Source organism: Heterocephalus glaber, unplaced genomic scaffold (genome assembly GCF_053883595.1).
Source record: "Heterocephalus glaber isolate CG9 unplaced genomic scaffold, H.glaber_assembly_v1.0 deba00001481, whole genome shotgun sequence".
In the NCBI taxonomy this organism is placed as follows: Eukaryota; Metazoa; Chordata; class Mammalia; order Rodentia; family Bathyergidae; genus Heterocephalus; species Heterocephalus glaber.
In genome coordinates, this window is record NW_028258317.1 from 59,485,151 (window position 1) to 59,506,701 (window position 21,551).

Genomic DNA, 21,551 nt, shown 5'->3' on the forward strand with positions numbered 1-21,551 from the left:
GAACTAGTAGACAATGCTTAACAACAGTGATAAATGTTTTAATCAAAACATCCTTATTCATGTTAGCCTCCTACCTGTGTCCAACCTCATTAGAGGCCACCCTCTCTCCACCCACACTTTTCAGCTACCCTGAGGCTCCTGACATTAAATGCCTCCAACCTGTTCCAGCCCCACCGATATATACTAGTTGTTACCTCCATCTGGAATTCTGTCCTCAAGATGTTAGTGTGGCTGGCTTTCTTGTTATCACATCTCGGTTTAAATGTCACCTCCTAAGAGACTTCCCTGTAGCACCCAATTCAGCCTCTGTCTCCTCTCTGTCTCTCTGTCTCTGTCTCTCTGCCCCCATGCTCACACATACATATAAAATTCATCTTATTTTAATTCTGCCCCTCCATGATCACAAATACATATAAAATTCATCCTATTTTAATTCTGGTAGATCATATGTAACTATCTGATATTTTAATTTTTATTGACTTTTAAAATTTATGTATTATATTTCTTCCCTCACATAGGCTGTAACTTCTGGACAGAGAGATAATCTCCGACATTTATGCTTGTATAATCTGCACATCAAACCACACTTACCACATGTAGGTGCTGAATCCATAATTTTTTTGTATTGGGGATAGAACTCAGGACTTAGTGCTTGTGAGGCAGGCTGAATCCATAATTTTGAACACATAAATAACATAGTCTTGACAAGTAATCTATGGTGAAAGGTTTGAAAGAGCTTTTGTGAGGAGTGGAAGGGCCAGATTCCAGCATTAGCACTCATGTAAGGAAGTCATCTCACACTAGTCTAAGGACCTCACCACCTCCTCTGGAAGCAGAGGGACTGGATCTGTGGCCTGCCACATCTACTAAAGCCTAACCCTACCTTACTGACCACTGCTTCCAACCTAGCCAGGACAGCTTTGCTAAGAGAAGGAATTGCTAATACTTGGTGTCCATTTAAAGCACGAGGTTTTCTTCTGATTTATAATTTCATCTGATACTTATCTTATAATGGCTTCCTATTTCTCACTCTTTCAGAATCATTGCTCTCAAAATTACCATAAAGACAGAATTTTTTTTTTCAAACTTTCCTTTAGGTTCATTAAATGTAAGCATGATCAAAGAAAGTACAATTTTCAGGTAATCTACTAGTTTCAGATGATACAGTACTTAGACAGTGGGATGCTGGCATAGTGCTTGGAAATATTCATCTAGTAAGTTAAATAAGTATATTTCCTCAAAAAGTTGACAAAGCTGTCAGCAAAATGGCTAGATAAATACAGTAAATAGTCCATAGTAAAAAGAAGAATCACATATACCTACTACATGTAGGCATAATTGGCAGTAATGGGCATAAAGAAGGGACCGCAGCATCTTGGGCAAATTGCAAGTGCTCACAAATGTTTCTAAATGTGTGCCTATTTAAGTCTCATTGCAAATTAAGCCCTTTCATGGCATTGGTAAAGAACATTGGTGTTCACAGTGCTGCTTTTATGGAAATTGAATCCTGTTCACTTTATTCACATGCTAAAATACATGAGTCCTCTGTGGCCAAACTCCCTCCCATCCCAAAGTACCAACATCTCAGAAAATACTGGAAATTCCTAAAAGTGTATCAATGCTTTGGAAAATTGCCTTACCATGAAGGAAACACTTGCACAATTAGGCAGCCGCATGTCCACCTATCCTTCTACAAGGGCCTTAAGAACCAGAAAGGAAAGTAACAATGGCTTTCCTCCAAGGCTGGTGGCTTCTCTCAAAGCAAAGAAAGAGATACCGAGCATTCTCATCCACGTAATTTTGGACCATTAGAAAGATTGGGAGATGCTCTTTCATTGAGTCCTTTGAACTAACAATGTAGCACATCTGGATCACAAAAGCTCTCTTCCTATGAAAAGAGGCAGCAAAGCTTTGGTGCATCTTCCTCATTCAGAGATGTTAATAGGGGAAAATGCTGAATTACTGTGATTACCCATGACTTGAAAATAGCTTATCACCTGCTGAAATGAATGAAGACCCCCTACAGGGCTGTGAAATGCCAGGAAGAACAATATGGCCTTAGAGACAGACTCTTTGTAGTGTCTGAGAGCTGCATCAAGGCATGCTGTTAAATGGCCAGTCTTATAAAATGGAGCTCTTTTTCTAAGCAAACCCTGAAAACTGGTCCTGGGGTGTTCCCGTGCCATGGTTAAGGAAAATAGAAGAGCTGTCACAAAAACAATCAGGCCCATAAAATTTGAAGTAAAGGGGAGAGATAGCCAGCAATTATCCAAGAGAATCATATACTAGATAAGCAGCCAATTTAAGGTATTTCATGGTGGGGCGAGGCTGTCCTCAAATTTGTCAGATAATTGGTAGCCCGCTGTCTACTTTATGTGTCATTGTATAGACTTAATCATACTGTGAAATCCCTCTTGTCTTTAGACCTGAGTGCCACTGGAATCCTGTAAGAGTGGTCACATGAGGTTCATTAGGAGGAAGAGCTGGGCTTTGTAGAGACTGGGTATTTGGCTGTTGCCTGGAACCCTTTCTCAGTTACCGCAAAGCTCCGAAGTTAAGGCCATTGTAGACACTAACACAGAGCATCTCCCAGCTCAGCAAGACATAACATCTCAGTGGTGGCCTGCCTCACTGGCAGGTGCTAAGATTTTATTTTTATTATTACAATGGCTTTGTTTCACCATGTGTCATTTAAACTAAGTATTACCACAGCCTGAATTCTCATTTATGGCCAACTTTCTTCTTTATTTACTGTAGTTTCAGCCAGGATTTATTTATGAATTCTTTATACCTTTTGGGAATGGGAACAAGAAAAAAGGACTTGAACATTGCAGAGAATTGCCTCTTTTGTTCAGTAACACATTGCCTACCTTCATGAACCCATACATGTGCTTTGGGGGGTGTGTGCATGCGTGTACAGACATCACATATACATGCTTGCAGGCCCACCTGCCCCCATAATGTGTTAGTGTGGGACTGGATAGGCAAATAGACTGATTTGTGCCAGAGACCAGGACATGTGCTGTTCAGTGATGGAGAGCAAATAACATGAAACTCTTACCAGTCTCCCAGTACCTTCCCTAGATAATTCAGCACCGTGCTCGTAGTGCTGCTTCTAACTTTCTTTCATCTTGTTTGTAATTCCTAGCTTTCAGATCTAACACATTACATTCAAAATATCTTGGCCACTTTGGGGAAATGTGCCCAGAGAATCTTTCCTTTTTTCTCACCCATCACACCCCACATATAAGCACATACACATGTTCATCACACTAAATTCATTTCTCAATACCAAAATAAGAAGCCCCTTCTTATTCAAAATAATATTGAATGTCTTTTTGAAAGCCCATGGTGATAAAGTTGTTGCTTTGTTGCTTGGTTATCATCTCCATGGATTTCTGTAGTTCTTAGTCATCGTCGGTGTAAAACATGTTTCCTAATTATCTAGTGTAGCCCCTACTATGTAGGACAAAATAACACTATGCAAGATAGTCTGGACCTTCAGAGAACTAGAATCCCTAGGCTAGTGGCCACCTAAATTGCATTTAATTCTTAAGCTACCACTAACTAACTGTTTGTCTTTGGTCAAGTTCTGGAAGATTTCTAGGTCTTAGTTTCTGTATCTGTAGAATGTGGAGAGGAGTGGAATTAAACAAGATCAAGAATCCTAAATTCAAATGTGTACAGATGCCAGGTGAGTACCATGGTCAAGTGAGCCAGGTGAGGACTGTGGCCAATAGAAACATCCCCATCTGGTAGAGTCATTTGCTACTCAGCCCTAATTCATTGCTGCATACAGAACTTGAGTAATAATTAGACTTCTATGAGACATCTATGTCTATGTGTGTATGTGTGTACTGGGAATTGGACCCTGGGTCTCACACATGCTAAGCATACACCCTTCCACTGAGCTGTACTTTCAGCCAGAATCTTTTGAGTTCTTTAAGCACATTGTGCTGACCAAACAAATTGTTTCTGCAAACTAGATTCCAGTCAACCACTTTTGAACTACCAGAGCACTGAGGTCTCCCCTTCTCTGTTTTGTGTGACATTTAGAGCCACCCACTGATTGACACTGAAATCTAGTATTCAGAGGAGTGTATGTAACCAGCAAAAGTTAGTTACTAAGTCCTTCAAGCTATCAAACAAGACCTGTGCTCATCACTCATGACAATTTCAACAGGTCCATTTGTCACTAATGAAAATTGTAATGGGATTCCTGAATCAAAGAAGGAGAAGAAGTTACTTGGTTTTTCTTTGGTGGGGGGTGGAGGGGTGGGGTGGTGGTGGTGGAGAAGAAGTTTTAAAAGAAACATAATTTCATTTTTTTAACACAGGGCATTTCCAGCCAGTAGTACCCATAAGGAAGAGCAGAACCTCCTATAACTATAAGAAATAAAAACACAGAAGTACAGAGGAAGAGGCAATTGAAACATACCTAGAATTCCATATAAGTTATCAATTAACACAGAAGCATCATCTAGCAATAAATAATACACTGAACACAGCAAAACCATCAGATTAAGAGGAATATTTTTGAAGAAAGCTATTCCCCAAATCTGTGTCTTTTAAAACTGTAGAATAGACAACGACTTCAACCCTAGGAGGGAAGGACAGAGTCTGATTAGGGCAGAGAAAGTGATCCAGTTGCTATAGTGACTTGAAGATACACAAAAGAAAACATCACTTCCTTAAAATATGCCTGATGATGAAGAGGCAAAGTCTTTCAAAATGTCTTTTTAAAAATGTGAGCAGAAGTTTTTTAAATGGCAAATCACACAGGATGACTCTTAGATTCTTTTTTTCCAGATAGCATGACTTGTTTACATAAATCCTAGTTTGCTTACACAAACCAGCAGTTTGGGCAAAAAGTAATGAACAGAAAATATGTCCATTGGAAAATAAATTTTTCTTCTTAGTAGTTTTGTTTCTGTTTAAGCAGCAAAGGAAATAAATGGATATTGTCTTGTTTTCCTCTTTTCCAACAATATATTTAGTTGGAGAGTGTCCTTGGGTGCTGAGAATGTGAAGTGAACCCCAGGAAGTCAGAAATGCTTGTTGTAACCTTCTCTTGTCTGTCTGAGTGGAGTAGTAATAAAATATATGATTTTAATGGGACTGCACATCCTGTTCCCTCTGCTTCTCCAGCTGGTTCCTGCAGCACCAGACATGCATTTCAGAATCCAAAGGATGGTTCTCTTTTGCTTCAGGGGTTTCAACTTTGCACCATATCTGAATAGATAGAACATTCAAAGCAAGGTCTTGAAATGAAAACTGCTGTGATTAAATATCCTAGGGACCCCTATGTGAAAGACAGAGGGCTCTCAGTTGAATGACTTGGGTAAACTGTTGGGTGAACACATGGGTGTTGGCACCAGGCCCAGCTGAAGGATCCCAAAGCCTGTGGCCTAAACAGACATTCATTAGTTAAAAATGCACTGTGGGCTCCTGCTAAGCAGTAGAAGGGTCAGTGTTCTTAAACAGTATACCAAGCCTGCATATTATTTTTTTTTCTCAGAGCAGATGTACATTTTTAGTAGTAGAAAGAAGTACTGAGGATGGGGCAGTCATATAAGAATATATAATATTAAAAAGAGGCAGTGCAGAGGAAAAATAGAGAAATCACTTGGAATTCATGGGAACAGAAGTTCTCAAATCTGCATTTGTTCTTTGTGACGTGAGACAAACAACTAAATGTTTTAGTCAGTTTTCCATCACTACAACAAAATACCTCAGGCCGAGTACTTTTAATAAAAAAGAGTTTTTTAGCTCATAGTTTGGAAGCTGAAAATCCAAGATAAGGAAACCCTATTTATTCACATAGTAGGAGCTCATGAAAGGCGTGGAGATTGAGTGGTAAGGCAGGAAACCTGCAAGCGGGGAGAGGTGGGCCTGCTCTTTTATAACTCATTCTTGAGAACTAACCAGTGTGCCAAGAAAAATAAAGTTATCCCTTCTGAGGGCAGCACCTCCACTGACCTAGCCACCTCCCCTAGGTCATAGCTCTTAAAGGTTCCATCAACTCTGCACCCTAATCCAATATGCCCTCATCTTAACTTTATTATATGTGCAATGATCCTATTTCAAAGTAATCCCCCATAGGTGATAAGCATGACTCTTTGAGCATGTTGTCTTGGCATAATTTAACCCACAATAATCACCAAGTCATTTCCCCTTTCTAAATATTTTTCACTCTATCTACTTCTGCCGATCTCAGCTACAATAACACATCATTGAACAAAAGTGATGTGTTCTGAGAATCACATAATTAGGTGATGTCATAGTTGTATGACCATTGTACAGTGTATTCACACAAACTAAGAGGCTGTAATGTTGCTGGACAATATAATCTTAAGGCACCACCATTGTATGTAATCTGTCAAAGTCCAAAATGTCATTATGGGGACATGACTGTACTACACATTAGTTCAGACTACCAACAGATCGCCTGGATACTGCAATGATCTAACTGACCTCCCCAACTTTCATCTTTTTCAACTCTCCTGCTCTCAAAATCCATTCTTCACTATACTAGTAGTGTTCTTTCTAAAATACAAACCTGATAATAGCAACTGCCTACAAATCTAAAATGATGCCCTACTGTCTGAGGGAGAACCCATCCTCCCTAGCGTGACATAAAAGACTTCACAATCCAGCCACTGGCTGCATTAGCCTTCTCGCTCCTGTCGACTCTAAATCCCCCAAACTCTTTGCAATCCACTTTGGTACTTTTTCTGTCCTTTTATTTAAAAACTCTTATGGGTCTGTTTCCTTTTATTATTAGTACCCATTAATTTTACAGAATATTAGGTTTCATTGCATTACATCCATATCCATTTTGATAATATTCATTCCTCCATTACCCTCCCTTACAGTCCCTCTTCCCCTCCCGATTCCTTTTCTCTTGTCTAATAATAGCCTCCCTTCTACTTTCGTCATCTTTTTAAAGGTTTCACATATTAGAGATATTTATCTTTCTGCGCCTGGTTTATTTCACACAACGTGATGGTCCCCAGATCCATCCATTTTCCTACAAGTAGGAAAAGTCAGTTTTTCTTTATAGCTGACTAATACTCCATCATGCATATAAACCACACCTTCTTATCCATTCATCTGTTGATGGGCACCTAGGCTGGTTCCGTTAAGCCTATATGTTTTTAGGGTGAGAGCAACTATGATCTATTTCGGCAAGCTGTTGGCACTCCCTTTGCAATTTCTTCAAGGAAAGCACTGTTACTAAGGGAATTTTCTCCGCAGTTTTTAACTTTGTTCTACCTTCAGACTTTTTTGTACGCCTTTCTTTCCTTTTCCACCTTCTCTCTGTCCCTCTCCTTCGAATTCATCTTTTAGGTCTCAATCAAGCCTTTACCTCCTCAAGGAGCTTCTCTTTAACGGCATCCACACGCACACCCTAGTTTACATAGCATTCTGTTCTTGTATTAATAAATCGGCCAAAATCCCGCTAGTTGCACTGATCACACACCACTCACGTGTGCTGGGATCCAGGCATGTGTTATTGTGTCTGGCTTTCCTCTGGCTCTTACACTCCGCTATCCCTCAGTACTTCAAAGAACTTTCTGCTACTGTTTTAATGTCTTTCTGAAATGGTGAATGGTCTTTCACTACAAATTCAAGTCCTTATCTTGAAGTATTTTCTTTCTTATTATATACTTTGACTCTTTATCCTCTTCCACAGGCCAATGACTATTTTCTTGGTTATTCTGCAATTTCACTGTGATGGATCTTTGTGTGAGTAATAATAATAGAAATAATGCTGATGATGGTGATGATGTTTGTGATGCTTCCTGGAAGTAATGATTGATGTATTTTAATAAACCTGGAAAATTCTTAAGCATCCTATGAGGTGTGATCAAATCATATGGTGAATGTTCAAATAAAAATTAAAATATTAAAAGACACGTTGCCATTAATTCCCCTCAAAATACTCCCCCCTGCTTCAAACACACCCCATCATTCTAGTCACTTTCTGGAATGGTTCTGGAAGTCTTCTTTTATGAGTGTCTTTAGTTGAGCTGTCATAGCTGCTGATGCCCTGAATCAGTTCAGAGCATTCACCTTTCATGGTCATTTTGACTTTAGGAAAAGGCCAGAAATCATACCGTCCCCAATCTAGTAAGTACAGTGGATGAAGACATACCTTAATGTTTTTACTTGACAGAAATTTTGTTTGAGAGCACAACTAAAGACACTTACAAAAGAGGACATCCAGAACTGCTTAAGAAGGTGGCAAGAATGATGGGATAAGTGTGTCTGGAGTGAGAGGCTATATTTTGAGGGGAGTCAATGGCAATATGTTTTTTACTGTAATAATTTTATTTTAATTTAAATATTCACCATATTTTGTGATCATGCCGCCTACTAGTTAATCTATTCATTTAGTTTTAGATTCCGATATTTTTGACTTTCTCTTATAGAGGTTATATTTAGTTCCTTTCCAAACTTTTAAAGTGCTTTTTTATTTTCAAGATACTCTTCTATTTCTTTAAAAATATGAAATATTTTGTTAATTTTTATAGTCTATACCATGAAATTTCAAATTCTATAGTCTCTTTGGGCCTGATTCTGCTGTCTGTAATTTCTGTTGATTTTCTCCCATAGTGCCTGATTTTCTTGTGTGTTTTATTTTTAAATTATGGTCCATACCTCAGAAATTTTACAAAAGAGAGTGCTCTGAGGTCTGGATTAAGGTTACGTTTCCACAGAAAGGATTTGCATTTGCTTTTATTGATTTCCTTTTTTTTTTTGGTGCCAGAGATCGAACTCAGGACCTTAAGCTTGTGAGGCAGGCGACGGAACCACTGAGCTAAATCCCTGGCCCTTGGGACACTGCTTTTCTGAGGCTACTTTAAGTTGAATTTAAAATGTTCTAGAACACATGAGTATTATGAATTTTGAATATAAACCCATGTGATATCCAGTTTATGGTTACGAATTTGTTTATGTTGTTGTTTGGTTTGGTTTGGTTTTAAGCTGCCCAATGCTATGGCTAAGAGCAAGATGATTTTTTGCTGTCTCCTCCTCCTGTCAAGTTTATTTTTCATTCATCCTTATGCTAAAAGTAGTCCTCAGTCCTGAGTAGTCTGTTTCAGTCCGCATTTTATCTGGTAACCTTAACTATAATAAGAATGCTTTGATTTTTTTTCCAGAGAAAAAGAGCGAGAAATATCAAAGCCCATGTAAGTGGGAAGAGAGGAGAGAATCATTAAGTTGGTTTCTTTTAGGTCCTGAAAAGTATTTTTTTCCTGTACTGTATTAGAGGTTTGTTTTCCATTCTATCATTTGCTATATAGTGGTTTCTCTGTGATCAGCTTTGTTAATTACTGTTCTCCCACAAGAGGGCAAATTCCTTGAGGGTTGGAATTACCTTTACTTTCTACACCTGATCTGGAAACACCCGGAACACTGTGTGAACTGAAGCACGTGAGTAGTAAATATTGCTTTTTACCTCCAGAGTCCACTTTGCAGCTGAGAGGATCCCTCTTCCCCAACCAGGTGCTCAAACATCTGGTCATCACATCTTGAGTTAACTTCCTTAGTTTCTCTCAAATCTCAGTTTTTCTATTCCTGAACCCACAGCCTTACTATATCCCTAATCATTTCTCCTCGCATATATTCCTTCACAGAGCATCTCTTACATGGGTTAGATGGGGGTTTTGTGTTTTGTCTGCAGTGGTGAGAGTGTCAACCCCAGGGCCTGGGCATGCTAGGCCAGTGCCCTACCGATATGCTTCATCCCAGTCCTCAAATGTGTTCTGTAGAATCCAAGTTTAACTTAGTAGGATGCTATAGTTGTAACTTTTTCTACAGTTAAAAGAAGTCATTTTTCACTAGAGCACCCAGAGCAATCTTGTGGGTAAGTCAGATCACGCTAGAACTTTCTATATGAAGCTCTTCATGGCTTCCCATTACTCTTAAATTAGAAGATGAACTTCTTGTCATGATCAATAAGACCCTATTTGATGTGGTCTTGCTTACTACCCTGGCCTCAGCTTCTAACTCACTCTTCCTTTCTCTCCATCCTTCCAGCCCCATTGGCCTTCTTGATGTTCCTCGAGCAGTTCTGTCCCTGGCCTCTATCCTTAGAACTTGCTAATATTATGTGCTCTATTCAAATGTCAATTCCTGACTGATGTTCAGCCTTGCTAGCCCAGCAAAATGTGGGCCTCTCTTCCCTACCTCAGCCTCCACACGCTGTAACCATTATTCAAATTTATAGATTTATTGATGAGTCTTTCCCTGTCATTCTGTGCCTATTCCTGGAACATCTGCTCCAGACCAGGCAACACCGAGTACTCTAATACAGGGAAAGAAAACAAAACAAAACTTCCTGTCTTCATGGAGTTTACATTTTAGTGTTGATTTCAAGTGTTGAATTAGAGAAAGATTTGTAATTTATTTGCCTTCCAATAGTCATCTAATTTTTAAAACTTGTGCCTTCCTGTTAAAATATAAGCCCCAGAATAAGTGAATACAGGAATGGACACACAGTTATGGTGAGCCATCCTTGTAGGAATCCACATGCATTCCTTCATCACGACTACCTGCTGTGACCCAGAGAAGCGGGGGAAGGTGCTGACAGCTCACCTGTTGCAATAGTCTATAGCTGGGACTAGAGGACAGGCAGGGCTCATCTGAGAGTTCAGCAAAGGACTAAGCTCTGTTTTAGCCAACATTTGTAGATCTTGATTTTGATTCTTATTCAGATCCTTCCTAACACACTCTGATCCTTGTCAGCTGCACTATTTGCATTCCTGCCAATTCAAATATTTTCCCATTGTCCTTGGATGCCAGGGAGGGCACAATGGTTGAAAAATATCAATAGTTCCCCTAACCAAATACTTCGTATCCCAGCACCACTGACCCTTCCAGAAGGGCTTCTGCTTTGGCAAAGCTGTGAGAAGATCCATTTTGTATTTGAATGTTAATTATTTGAAGCAATTCTAAGTGCAAGACCTATTTGAATGATGTTCTTCTTAGTGCTATTTGGTGCCTATAATTAATGGCACTCCTTGGGCATATAAATCTCTTAACCCATTCATTATCCTCAAGTAGACAGAAACATGTCAGCAACTCTCCCTCGGATTTCACAGCATTGTCCAATAACTAAGTAAACATTTACTCTGGGAGAATATGCATTATTGACTATTTAATTACCTCTTGAAACAATTCAAGTGCTGGCTGCATATGTGCTGTCTGTCCTCAAAGGGAAGAGAAGAGCATCTCAGTAGGTGGGTACGATGTGCTCCTGCAGGCTCAGGTGCTCAGGAAGGGAATGGTGTAGGAATGCTTGACCCACGTGGCAGCCCCTGGGCTGGTAGCAAGTCTGAGGCAGAGCCAAGAATATCCCAAGGTCCTAGTCATCTGGCTCCTTTGAGAGTCCTATCAGAAGAACAATTCATTTTCCAGCAGGATTTTATCCTGGGAGTCTGAAAAAGCATCTGCCACTGTTTGAACCACGCACATAGAAGAACCTCAGTCCTGTCCTGGTGATGGAGAATCAGGAGAAGCTGAGAGATGAAATGGAAAGATGGGAAAGTAGAAGAAGTTAGGGAATGGAAATAATGTACAGAGTATAAGCAAATGACAGGCTCCCTCCCTGAGGGTAGAACTATGGGAAGATCCTATCTACAAACACGTGGCCCAAATGATGCCCACAACTCAGAGCCTGACCACTTCCTTCCTTCCTCCCCCCTCCCTTCCCCTTCTTCCCTCCTTCTTTCCTTCCTTCCTTCCTTCCTTTTGTTGTCATTGTGTTTGCTCTTGAGACAAACTGTCATTCTGCTGCTCAGGCTGGCCTCAAATGTCAGTGCTCAAGTGATCCTCCTGCCTCAGCCTCCCCACTACTAGAACTACAGTCATGGACCACTGGACCCAGCTTTTCTCTTTTCTTAATAATTCTTTCACCCTAATGAACTCTGGAACACATATATTAATAAAATATAGGAACATATAAATATATATGCAAACATAAATAGAATCAGAAATTAACATTTTAGTTTTTTCTTTCTGATTTTTTATAAAGCTGTGTTTGCACATACACATATCTATATTACACATAGCTGTGGGTCATAATCCTTTTTGATATAGCCTATCAAGACCATAATTCCACGATATTAAATACTCTTGAGAAGCAGAATTGTAATGGGTGCCATCTACCCATCTTATATAAATGTACCATATCTCCTATCCAATTTTCAACAAACAAACTTTCAGGTTATTTTTTTGTTGGGATATGATCACTGGTGATTTTCATCTTGAAGTTTAGTCTAAGGGACTAATTAATATACTAAATCCATTGAGCATGGAGGAGAGGTGGGAAAAGTGCAGTCTAATCATATCACTTCAACATTATCACTCATATCTGTATTTCCCACCTAACTCCTGACATGAAAATGCTGGGTAGGCAAGTTAATTAGAATCAACAGTATGTAGATAAGGAAGAGCCGGAAGCCAAGTTCAGAAGGTCCTTACATATATGGAGATGAGTGACCCCAGGGGAAGCCATTCATTCCAGTTCTATAAGAAACCAAATGTAAAACACATTTTTCCATGGCTAGGTATGAATTCATTAGCTCAGATGTGGCATTTGGTTAGATATGGTGAGTCACTGGTCTCCAAAGAGAGATGTACAAGACAATCAATTAGTCTGTAGAAAAAACAGAAGTTATGTTCACATTTATTTTTATATTATCTTAAATTTCTGCTTGCATATCTTTTAATATATGAAAATTATTCATATACTTATATATCTTGAATAATAATGAATAATTTATGCATACAGATATGCATTCTAGGTGCATGCTGATTTTTTAAGCCAACAGGGTAATCAATAAGTCAGTATGAAAAGTGCTGTTTAAGATTTTTGTTATTAGTGGACCTTGCAGTGTGAATAGGACTAAAATTAATGAAGTATGAATGGTGAGCATGACTTTGACCTAATAGGTTTCCTAAGCATGGGAGACATTGGCCAAGATGAATCTTAGGAAGATGAACCCCAAGTTTAGTGGAGCCCAGGATGTAGATGGTTACTTAGACCAAGCAAAAAGGTTGAGATCACTTGGAAGCAAACAAGCATACAGGTTCTGTCTAATTCCAATAAAATGGAGCACTTACACGTGGCCTGAGTCAAGGGAGAAAAAATTTAAGAAGCCTAAGAAAACTGAAAAGAGACTTGGAGAGATGAAGGCCTAATATTCTCCCAGGAGCATACATTTTATAGGCCCCATAGCCTGTCATCTTGGCAGTAGGTAGTAAGTAGGTCCTTGCGGTACAAGACAGATAGGTTTCAATAGGATTGGCAGAGGGGCATATGGCTACTTTGGGTTGTGGATGAAAGATGAAAATCCCATAAGCTCGAGGGAAATAACAAGGGCAGTTCAGGAGACCCTGAAATCAACTTTCCCCTATAGTTTTGCAGGAGGTCACTTCTGCCTAAATATAATATCAAGTAAATGACTAATTCTGGCATGTACAGACACTACACTAAAAGGCTACCCTAAGACACGGTGTTTTGTGTTTTTTGTTTCTTTCAATGAGAAATAACCATGGGAGAAGAATCATAACATTAGAAAAAGTAAAATAGGGAAAAGTAAATAGTTTAGCTCCTATGTACCCTTAATCATAGGATCCTAGATTTATGTAAACCCTAAAAATAAATTATTTTTCTCTGGAAATTTTTACGTGTTCCATCCCAAATTTAAAATATGCCCTTCAGGGCCAAGGATGTAGCCCAATGGTGCTGTGCCTCCCTGGCAAGCACAAGGTCCTGAGTTCAATTCCCAGTACCAAAAAATAAAATACAATATGCCCTTCCAAGCCAGGCATGGTGGTGCATGGCTGTAACCCCAGCACTCAGCAGGCTGAGGCAGGAGGATTTTTGTGAATTTGAGGCCAGCCTGAGCTATGTAGTGAGTTCAAGGCCGGCCTGAACTACAGAGCAAGACACTGTCTCAAAAACAAAACAAAGCAAAACAAATGCCCTTCCAATACATTTTATAGGTAAGACATCTTTTGTGGTCCTGGGGCATCTGCATTCAGTGGAGAAGGCCATAAATATTACTGAGAAGAAAACAAAATGGCAAGGAATGGCATTGGCACCAAAGGGGATGCTTGGAGTGGGAGTCAATGTTTCCTTGGGGAGGGTAAGTTTAGAACGAGCTCCTCAAGGAGAGACTGGGAAAGTGACCCAGAGGATCACCCAAAACTCTCAAAATAAATAATTCTGGTCCTACCCATTCTACTCCATAAAAATGAGACGATAAAAATGAGTCTTCTCAAGAAAGGAAGCTACAACCCCATCTTGACAAGGCATCTGCTCGCACATTCTCCTTAGCAGAGATGTGAGCAGCTGGAAACCAACAACTGTTTCTGAAAGCTTTCTTCCAAATGTGTGAGGCTTTTTCTGAATCCTGACTGATCAAAACACACTCTCTCAGCTCAAAAGCTCGAAAAGATCAAATAACCAAAGCTATGTAACCATCCTGCTTTGGATAACACCTTCCATGATAGTTAAAAATTCTACCCTGTTTATCTCCCTCTCCACTCCCCACCCCCTAGACATGCACTAGGAGCCAGGAAAATGCGTCTTTCTCCTTACACCACCCCTCCTTACTATCTGAATGCCAAACCAACTTAGAGTCAACTTCTAGGTTGGAGATTGTCACCTTTTTCTTTAGTCCTGTACCAGCTGTCTCTCAGTGGTCAAGCTAAATCCATTTAGCTTATGTTTGACTTATGGATCGTCTGGGGTGGAAATAAATTTTTTTTAATAATTCTCATTCTTTAGAACAACTGGTAATAATGAGGAAAAACTAATGGGCATTTGTAAGCTGTTTTAAGGCACAATTCCTGGCCTATGCATTGTTCATGTGTGCAAACCATTGTTAAGGTACCAAATTCACTGTGCAACTGGGCTGGAAAAGTCCCTGAACTCAAAATTACTTTGGTATGCACATTTCTGAGGCTTGGTTCTGTTTAACATTTTCATCAGCGACCTGCTTAAAGGAGAAGAGAGCAAGCTCATTAAGTTCCTAGATGAGAGGGATGACCAGAACTTTGGAGAACAGGATTAGAATTTCCCCAGCCCTTGCCAAATTAGCAAAACTGTCAGACTCAAATATGTTCATCGGAGACAGACAGAGAAAAGTGAGCTGCCCAGACACAAGCTGAGTAGTAGCAGTTACTTAGAACTAAAAAGAATGTAGATGCAAGAAAGACTCATTGTGGGAAATGAACCAGCCCACTAACCCTGGGGTTCACTAGGGCCTCTGCACCCTCTTAAAATAGATTCAGATCCCAAGTCCACAGAATTCAAAGCATAAAACCCTCCTGGAATTTCCAAGAATGTCGGGGAGCTTTTCTTTCTCATGAGCAGCTCTAGCTTCAGATTCCTGGTTCCACTTAATTAGCCTAGTTTTTTATTCATTTCACTGTCATATTTTAGTCACCTCATTACAAATCTTGTTGACCCAAACACTAAAATGCACCTCCTTCCCATGAGCAAATCATGGCCTCCTGAGAAGGGCCTATGTGTGTCTTTGGTTGTCCTGGCTCTCATTCAACCCATACAAGTAAACTTCTACCCCAAGTAGCTTACCAAGGTGTTTTCCTAAATGTAGACAGTTCTGTCCCTAAGAGGAATCCTGCGACCATCTGTTTAACTATACTTGCATCTGTGTCACCTAATAAAGGTGAGCATGACAAAGTCATGAGCTGATGGCACTACTGGGAGGGTCAGTACTTCTGTGAAATGGACAATAATACATATTTTGGAATTTCTTTTGACTGCTCAATGCTGATGCTGTAACATAAAAGCATTTCGTACGTGATCTGTCAATGAATGGACAGTGCTGGATTTGGCCCTGGGTTGGACTATAGCTTCATAGCTCCTGCTAGATTCAATTTCGGAATCTTTGGCTTCATGTCTAACCAGTTCATTTTCCACATGCAGAAAGTAGCAGCCAGGAAGCACAGTGACAGTTCTGCAAGTTCATAAGGCGGTTAAGTGTGGGTTAAAAGTTCAAACCAGAAACAAGTGGGACAATTTCTAGGCCAGGCCCTTTCCACCCCTCTGTCACCAGGCTATTTCCAGAAGGCCCTGAGGAAGCCCAAGTAAGTGGTGGAGCCCCTTCCAGAAGTCTTCCCACTGCAACTTTTGAGGTGGTGCATGAGTCCTCTTACCAAGACGGGTGTTGGCCTAAAGACTTGGGTGAGGCTGTCTCTATGTTCCAAAAGGCAGAAAAACAGAACAGAGCCCAAAATAAATGAAGAAGGACAGTTATGAACAAAGTTCTAAGGTCATAGTCTTACAGAGTTTAAATAAAGTTAAAAATGACAAGATCTCCTCCTACCAAGAAGAATTGTTTAAAGAAGAGCACTTATTTTTCATTTATTATCAAATGAACAGGACCACGTCGTAGGGAAGATCCTAGGAAGAACCTGCCAGAGCTATCAAGAGTCATGTACCACAGAAAGTGACAGAGTTCCCTTAGTAATCAGATCTGAGAGCAGATCTGGACAGGGTTGGGGAAGTGTGACAGACAGAGATGGTGACTTTCAAAACCCTGTCCCTGTCTTTAAGATCCATGAAAGTTACAGGACAATGCCAACAGAACTACCCTGACTCATTACCCTTCACGAGAACAGAGCAGTTTCTTGAAGAGGGTTGTGAAGTGCAGAACACAAAGTGGGTACTTGTATTAGAAAAAAATTTGTCCAGATTTCAAAGGACCTCCCAAATGACACTCCCTCCACAGTCAGACATTTGGAGAAACTCAGGGAAAACCTGAAGTTCAAGGCCAGAAACTTTTAGCCTCTTTCAATTGCTCATGTGTAGGGTCAGGGATAGAGCTTAGTAGTAGAGTGCTTGCCTAGCATACCCACGGCCCTGGGTTCGATCCATAACACCCAACACCACCAAAGAACGGGGCAAATGTTTCTGTGCTACATGTGTGACGTCTCTACTGCAGTAGAGTGCTGGAGTTTTTGTTGCTGTTACTTTATTTTCAATGCTGGGAATGCAAATGCTGTACTACTGAGCTATATCCCCATCCCTGACATCAGAAAGTTCTTTATGTAAACGGTAGGCAACCTGTAACTTGAAGACCCAGTAGCTTGGGCTTATTCTTTCGTGAAAGCTAGGGCCAAGTATTTACGAGAACTATTATTTTATTACCTTGAATAAAGATAAACTATAGTGTACTTCTTGTTACTAATTAAAAATGGTGCAGTCTGTTCCAATATCATTCAGAATGGTATATTTTATAAAACTATCTCAAAAGGTTATTTGTCTTAAGCCACAACTTTTCCAAAGTCCACTTTTTCCAAATAACAAACTCCTGATAATTGTAATTTTTCATTCTTTTAATTTTTTTTCCAGATGACCCAGGAACCTGTGCCTCATGTGCTGTGGGGTATTACATGTAAGTCTGGCCCTTTTTCATGATCCTAAATTTTCTTCAGTTTAAGCATTACTGACTTAATCCCAAATCCCGTGATTAAAGCAGAGAGGCCATGCACCCTGAAGCAACTATGTCCTGTGGGCTATTAATGAGCAATTCTTGGATTTAGCAATAAGAGCACAGCTGTTTTCTTGCCTGGAAAGGAGGCCTTCTCTTTCTTGTCCTGGAAGTCATCCAGCCTGACACTGGTGTCTAGGAATCTTGCCACAGGTTACCAAGGTTCAGCATCGCTGTTTACAGACAGACCTTAATAATACACCCAACCCGAAGTGAGCTGTTTCCAAATGTCTGCACAGACACCTTGTCCTTAACAGAGTCAAACACTCCAGGGGGAAGCCAGGTATAGTCATCCCCTGGGAAACAGACACAGACCACCAGGTTAAACAGGACATGGATAACCACTGGCTCCAATGTTCTCTAATAAAACTTATCAAATCAAGGACAGTGTATTTCATCATCACCTTCTTTCCTATTCTAGTCTTCTTTCCAGCTATGTTGTTGCCTATCCAGCAAGCAAAACTAAGAAAAGGAAAGAGATGAAGGGAAAGGCAGGGTCTAACTAAGATATAAGCTTCCTGATCTCTACCCAGCTACAGGACTTATGAGATATATAAGTTTTCCTTTCCATTTTCCCCCTTCATCCTATATCAAGATTTCAGGAAGCCAGGCATGGTGGTGCACACCTGTAATCCCTGCACTCTGGGAGGCTGAAGCAGGAGGGTCGAGAGTTGGAACCCAGTCTGGACTACTTAAGAACTTAGAGAGACCTTGACTTAAAATAAAATATAAAAATAGGGATGGGGATGTGGCTCAGTAAGAAAGTTCTGTGTTCAATCACCAGTACCCCCCCCACACACACAGAAGATTTCAGGTTTTTTCAAATTTCTGAATATTTTATATACATTGATAAGATATCTTGGGGATGGGACCCAAGTCCATATACAAAATCCCTTATGTTTCATATACCATTTATACATTTACCCTGAATATAATCTTATTCAATATTTGTAATGATGTTGTGCATCCATGTCAGTGCTCAAAAAGTTTTGAATTCGGCTGCTCTTGACATTTTGGATTTCTGAATTACAGATGCTCAACCTGTACTTATAGTTTCAGTCCAACTTTTCCAGAATGGCTGTCATTCTCTCGTTGACTGTTTCCCTCGTTGACTCCTTGCCCACTGATTTAAATGCTTATTCCACTTAAACAGGGGAAGAAAGGTCCAAAAGAAGCTCCAGGTTTGATTATTTTAAGATAGGCCAGATGACATTTAATAACCACAAAGTCATTATCAGCATTTTCCTAGATGATGCTGATGTAACATGTAGCCTGCCACAGGGTCTCCAAGCAGAAAAGAACATGTTCCTTGGTGGGGTCACAGGATAGGGGATATGAAATGTCCCTTGAGGAACTGAGGGCTTCAGATTCCAAAAACATAAGGACCATACAGAAGTGGGTGAGGAATTCCCCTGTCATCCCTCTTACATCTCTGCATCCCTCCAGTCTAACTCCACCCTGGCTGCCTCTGCACCGTGACACCTGAACACCCCCATATCCCTGCACCTGTCTGTCCTCCCCTGAGCTCACCCTCTGTGGGAAGTGGAGCAGCCCCGTGAGCCTCACTGGCTCGCTGATGGGAGTGTGTCACAAAGCCCTCAGAGAGAGAAACGCACTGAAACGACAAGTCCCCATACCACTATGGTAAAGCTCAGCTTACTTGTCTCAAAAAGCAAGCATTATTCCCTCTTGGACTTTTTAGGGTTTTGAATCTAGCCAATGAGTGCTGTACAACAGACTTTAAGCAAGATATGCAGATGTTGCCCCTGGTAGCTCACTGACACTTTGAAACTTACCAAACTTCATTCCACTCTTTCTGCAAATGAACGTTTCATTCAGTAGAGCCTGAATTACAACATTTGACTGTATAATTAGAATAGTGGACAATATATGTAAAAACTTATATAATGCATATATACATATATGTGTGTGTATATATATATATATGTCATACAGAGTCTGCCAAAAAATGTATACATCAGGACAAGAAAAACTTGTATAAATATTTTAATACTAAATTTATGGAGACATCATGATATTAATACAATCACCTTTGAGGTCAACAATTATAAGAAGTACTCAAAGTGGTGGCCATCACCTTCTAGACATCGGCGAACTGCTGCAGTGTGTATACATTTTACTGGCGGACTCTCTCACTTCACTGTTGTTAATAATCTGGTTGCTGTTATTCTAACAAGCTCCTTGAACTCAGCATTCAGCTTCTCAGCTAAGTGCCAGCTGCCGAGCAGCAAATCACACAAGCTTATCTCTTCACACAGACTTTGTTTTAAATCTTGGTCCCGCCTTTAAGGGGATTTTGAACACTTACCCTTGAGCTTCTGTCTCCATATCTAGAAATTAAAGAAATACCTACTATGTGGGACTTGGGCAGAGATTCAAATAAGCCAACCCTTGGCCCACGATCAGCGCTCCCTACACAACTATAGGTGCCTGCTCTGAGGGTCTTCAGAGGTCCTGAAGGAGGTGGTAAAGGACTAGGTTTAACAGGGCAGCCCGGACCAAGAGGAAATGTCCTCGGTTGAAATCCAACCTCCTGCTGCTGTTAAAAGCGCTGGCTGTGTGGACGCGCGTGCGGAGGTGAAGCCCTGTGCTTAGCCGTCCGCATCTCAGCCCGCCCCTCACTCCACACCCGCCAGGTTTGAGCACCGCTGTTACAAAGCCTGTCCGGAGAAGACCTTCAGGGAAGGGCTGGAGTGCAGAGCCTGCAGCGCGAACTGCGGCAGCTGCGACCCCAACGGGTGCTTCTGGTGCGAAGACAGCTTCTTCCTCCTGGGTAAGTGGATCTGCGCCACGCAGGAAGGGCAAGCAAGGCTGGGCGTCGGCACCCTGCGCGCGCTAGGAGCGCTCCTGCCGATGGCTTCTGACTCTTTCCCTGCGAGTGCCTCTGGTCCAACCAGGAACTTGAATTTGCTTTGGAAATAAGTATTAGCCAGGACTGCTTCCTTCTGCATTTATTACTGAAGCATGCCTCATATGTAACCAATTGATCACATATCTCCAAGCTGGTGGGAACAAGAGCGAGTTGGTAAATGCTTGGGAATTGAATGTTCAGAGCCATGACCCTTTTCTTGGGGCTTCATTCGTGTTCTAAATTCCTTGAGGTGAACGAGATCTTAGGTTCCAACCACCCCCTGATTCGATGGCCGTGCAGTCCGCTGCGAGTCTTCCTGGTGAAGAACGAAGTGTGGACCTCTTGGGTGCTGGAGAGAGTGAGGTAGACAGTGGCCTTCAGAGGTTTTCTCCAGAGACTCATCTTACTTGCAGTGTTTCAAGGCTTCAAGGACGCTAAGGCCCTTATCCTTTAAGCTCATGGCCATGCTCCTTGATCGAAATACGCTAAAGCCAACCTGGTTTCTTTCAAAACAAACAGTCAGAAACGTCCTGGAGACGCCCTGCCACCTGCGTTGAACTTAGCCTTGCGCACTGCAGCAGGCGAAGCCGGCCCGAGCGCTGCCTTCACGCGGGTGACCTCTCTGTGCTCTCACAAGGTGGCAGCTGTGCGCGGGAGTGTGGCCCCGGCTTCTATGGAGACCGAGACGTGGGAGAATGCGTGCCCTGCCACCGGGCCTGCGAGACCTGCACGGGCCCCGGCCGCGATGCGTGCAGCAGCTGCCTGGAAGGACTGAGGCTCCTGCGTGGGGCGTGCGTGCGACGGGCCTGGCCCCCGGCAGAAGGCGAAGTCGGGAAGGGTAGGTGCCATGCAGTGCCCTGGCCGCTGCCTCCCTTGCTCTGCAGGCCCTGGGCTTTAAATTTTCCAATGGAAGAAGGCTGGGCAGAGAAACAGTTGGGTGTGTCCCGTGTGGCTGCTCCCAGGTCTGGAGGTGGAGCATAGGGAGGGGGACTCGCAGTGCGAGGGGAGGAAAATGCGGCTGGCATTTGGCTGGGGGGAGGGAGGGGGGGAGGGAGGGTGCCCCTGAAGGGCTATTTATTTATTTGGTGTTTGTTTTGTTTTCTGATGCTGGGGATTGAACCCAGAGTCTCACCCATGCTAGG

The 21,551-nt window shown here is 41.5% G+C and overlaps 1 protein-coding gene across 1 annotated transcript in view; it reads left to right on the plus strand.

Moving 5' to 3' along the window:
• The window catches only part of LOC101711492 (proprotein convertase subtilisin/kexin type 5), an 86,220-nt gene that overhangs the window by 15,854 nt on the left and 48,815 nt on the right, over nucleotides 1–21,551 (plus strand). Inside the window, exons 2-4 of the mRNA XM_087184122.1 lie at nucleotides 17,399–17,441; nucleotides 20,195–20,331; nucleotides 21,047–21,247. Coding sequence (XP_087040248.1) covers nucleotides 17,440–17,441; nucleotides 20,195–20,331; nucleotides 21,047–21,247 — 340 coding nt within the window. The 5' untranslated portion in view covers nucleotides 17,399–17,439. The remainder of the gene's footprint in view (nucleotides 1–17,398; nucleotides 17,442–20,194; nucleotides 20,332–21,046; nucleotides 21,248–21,551) is intronic.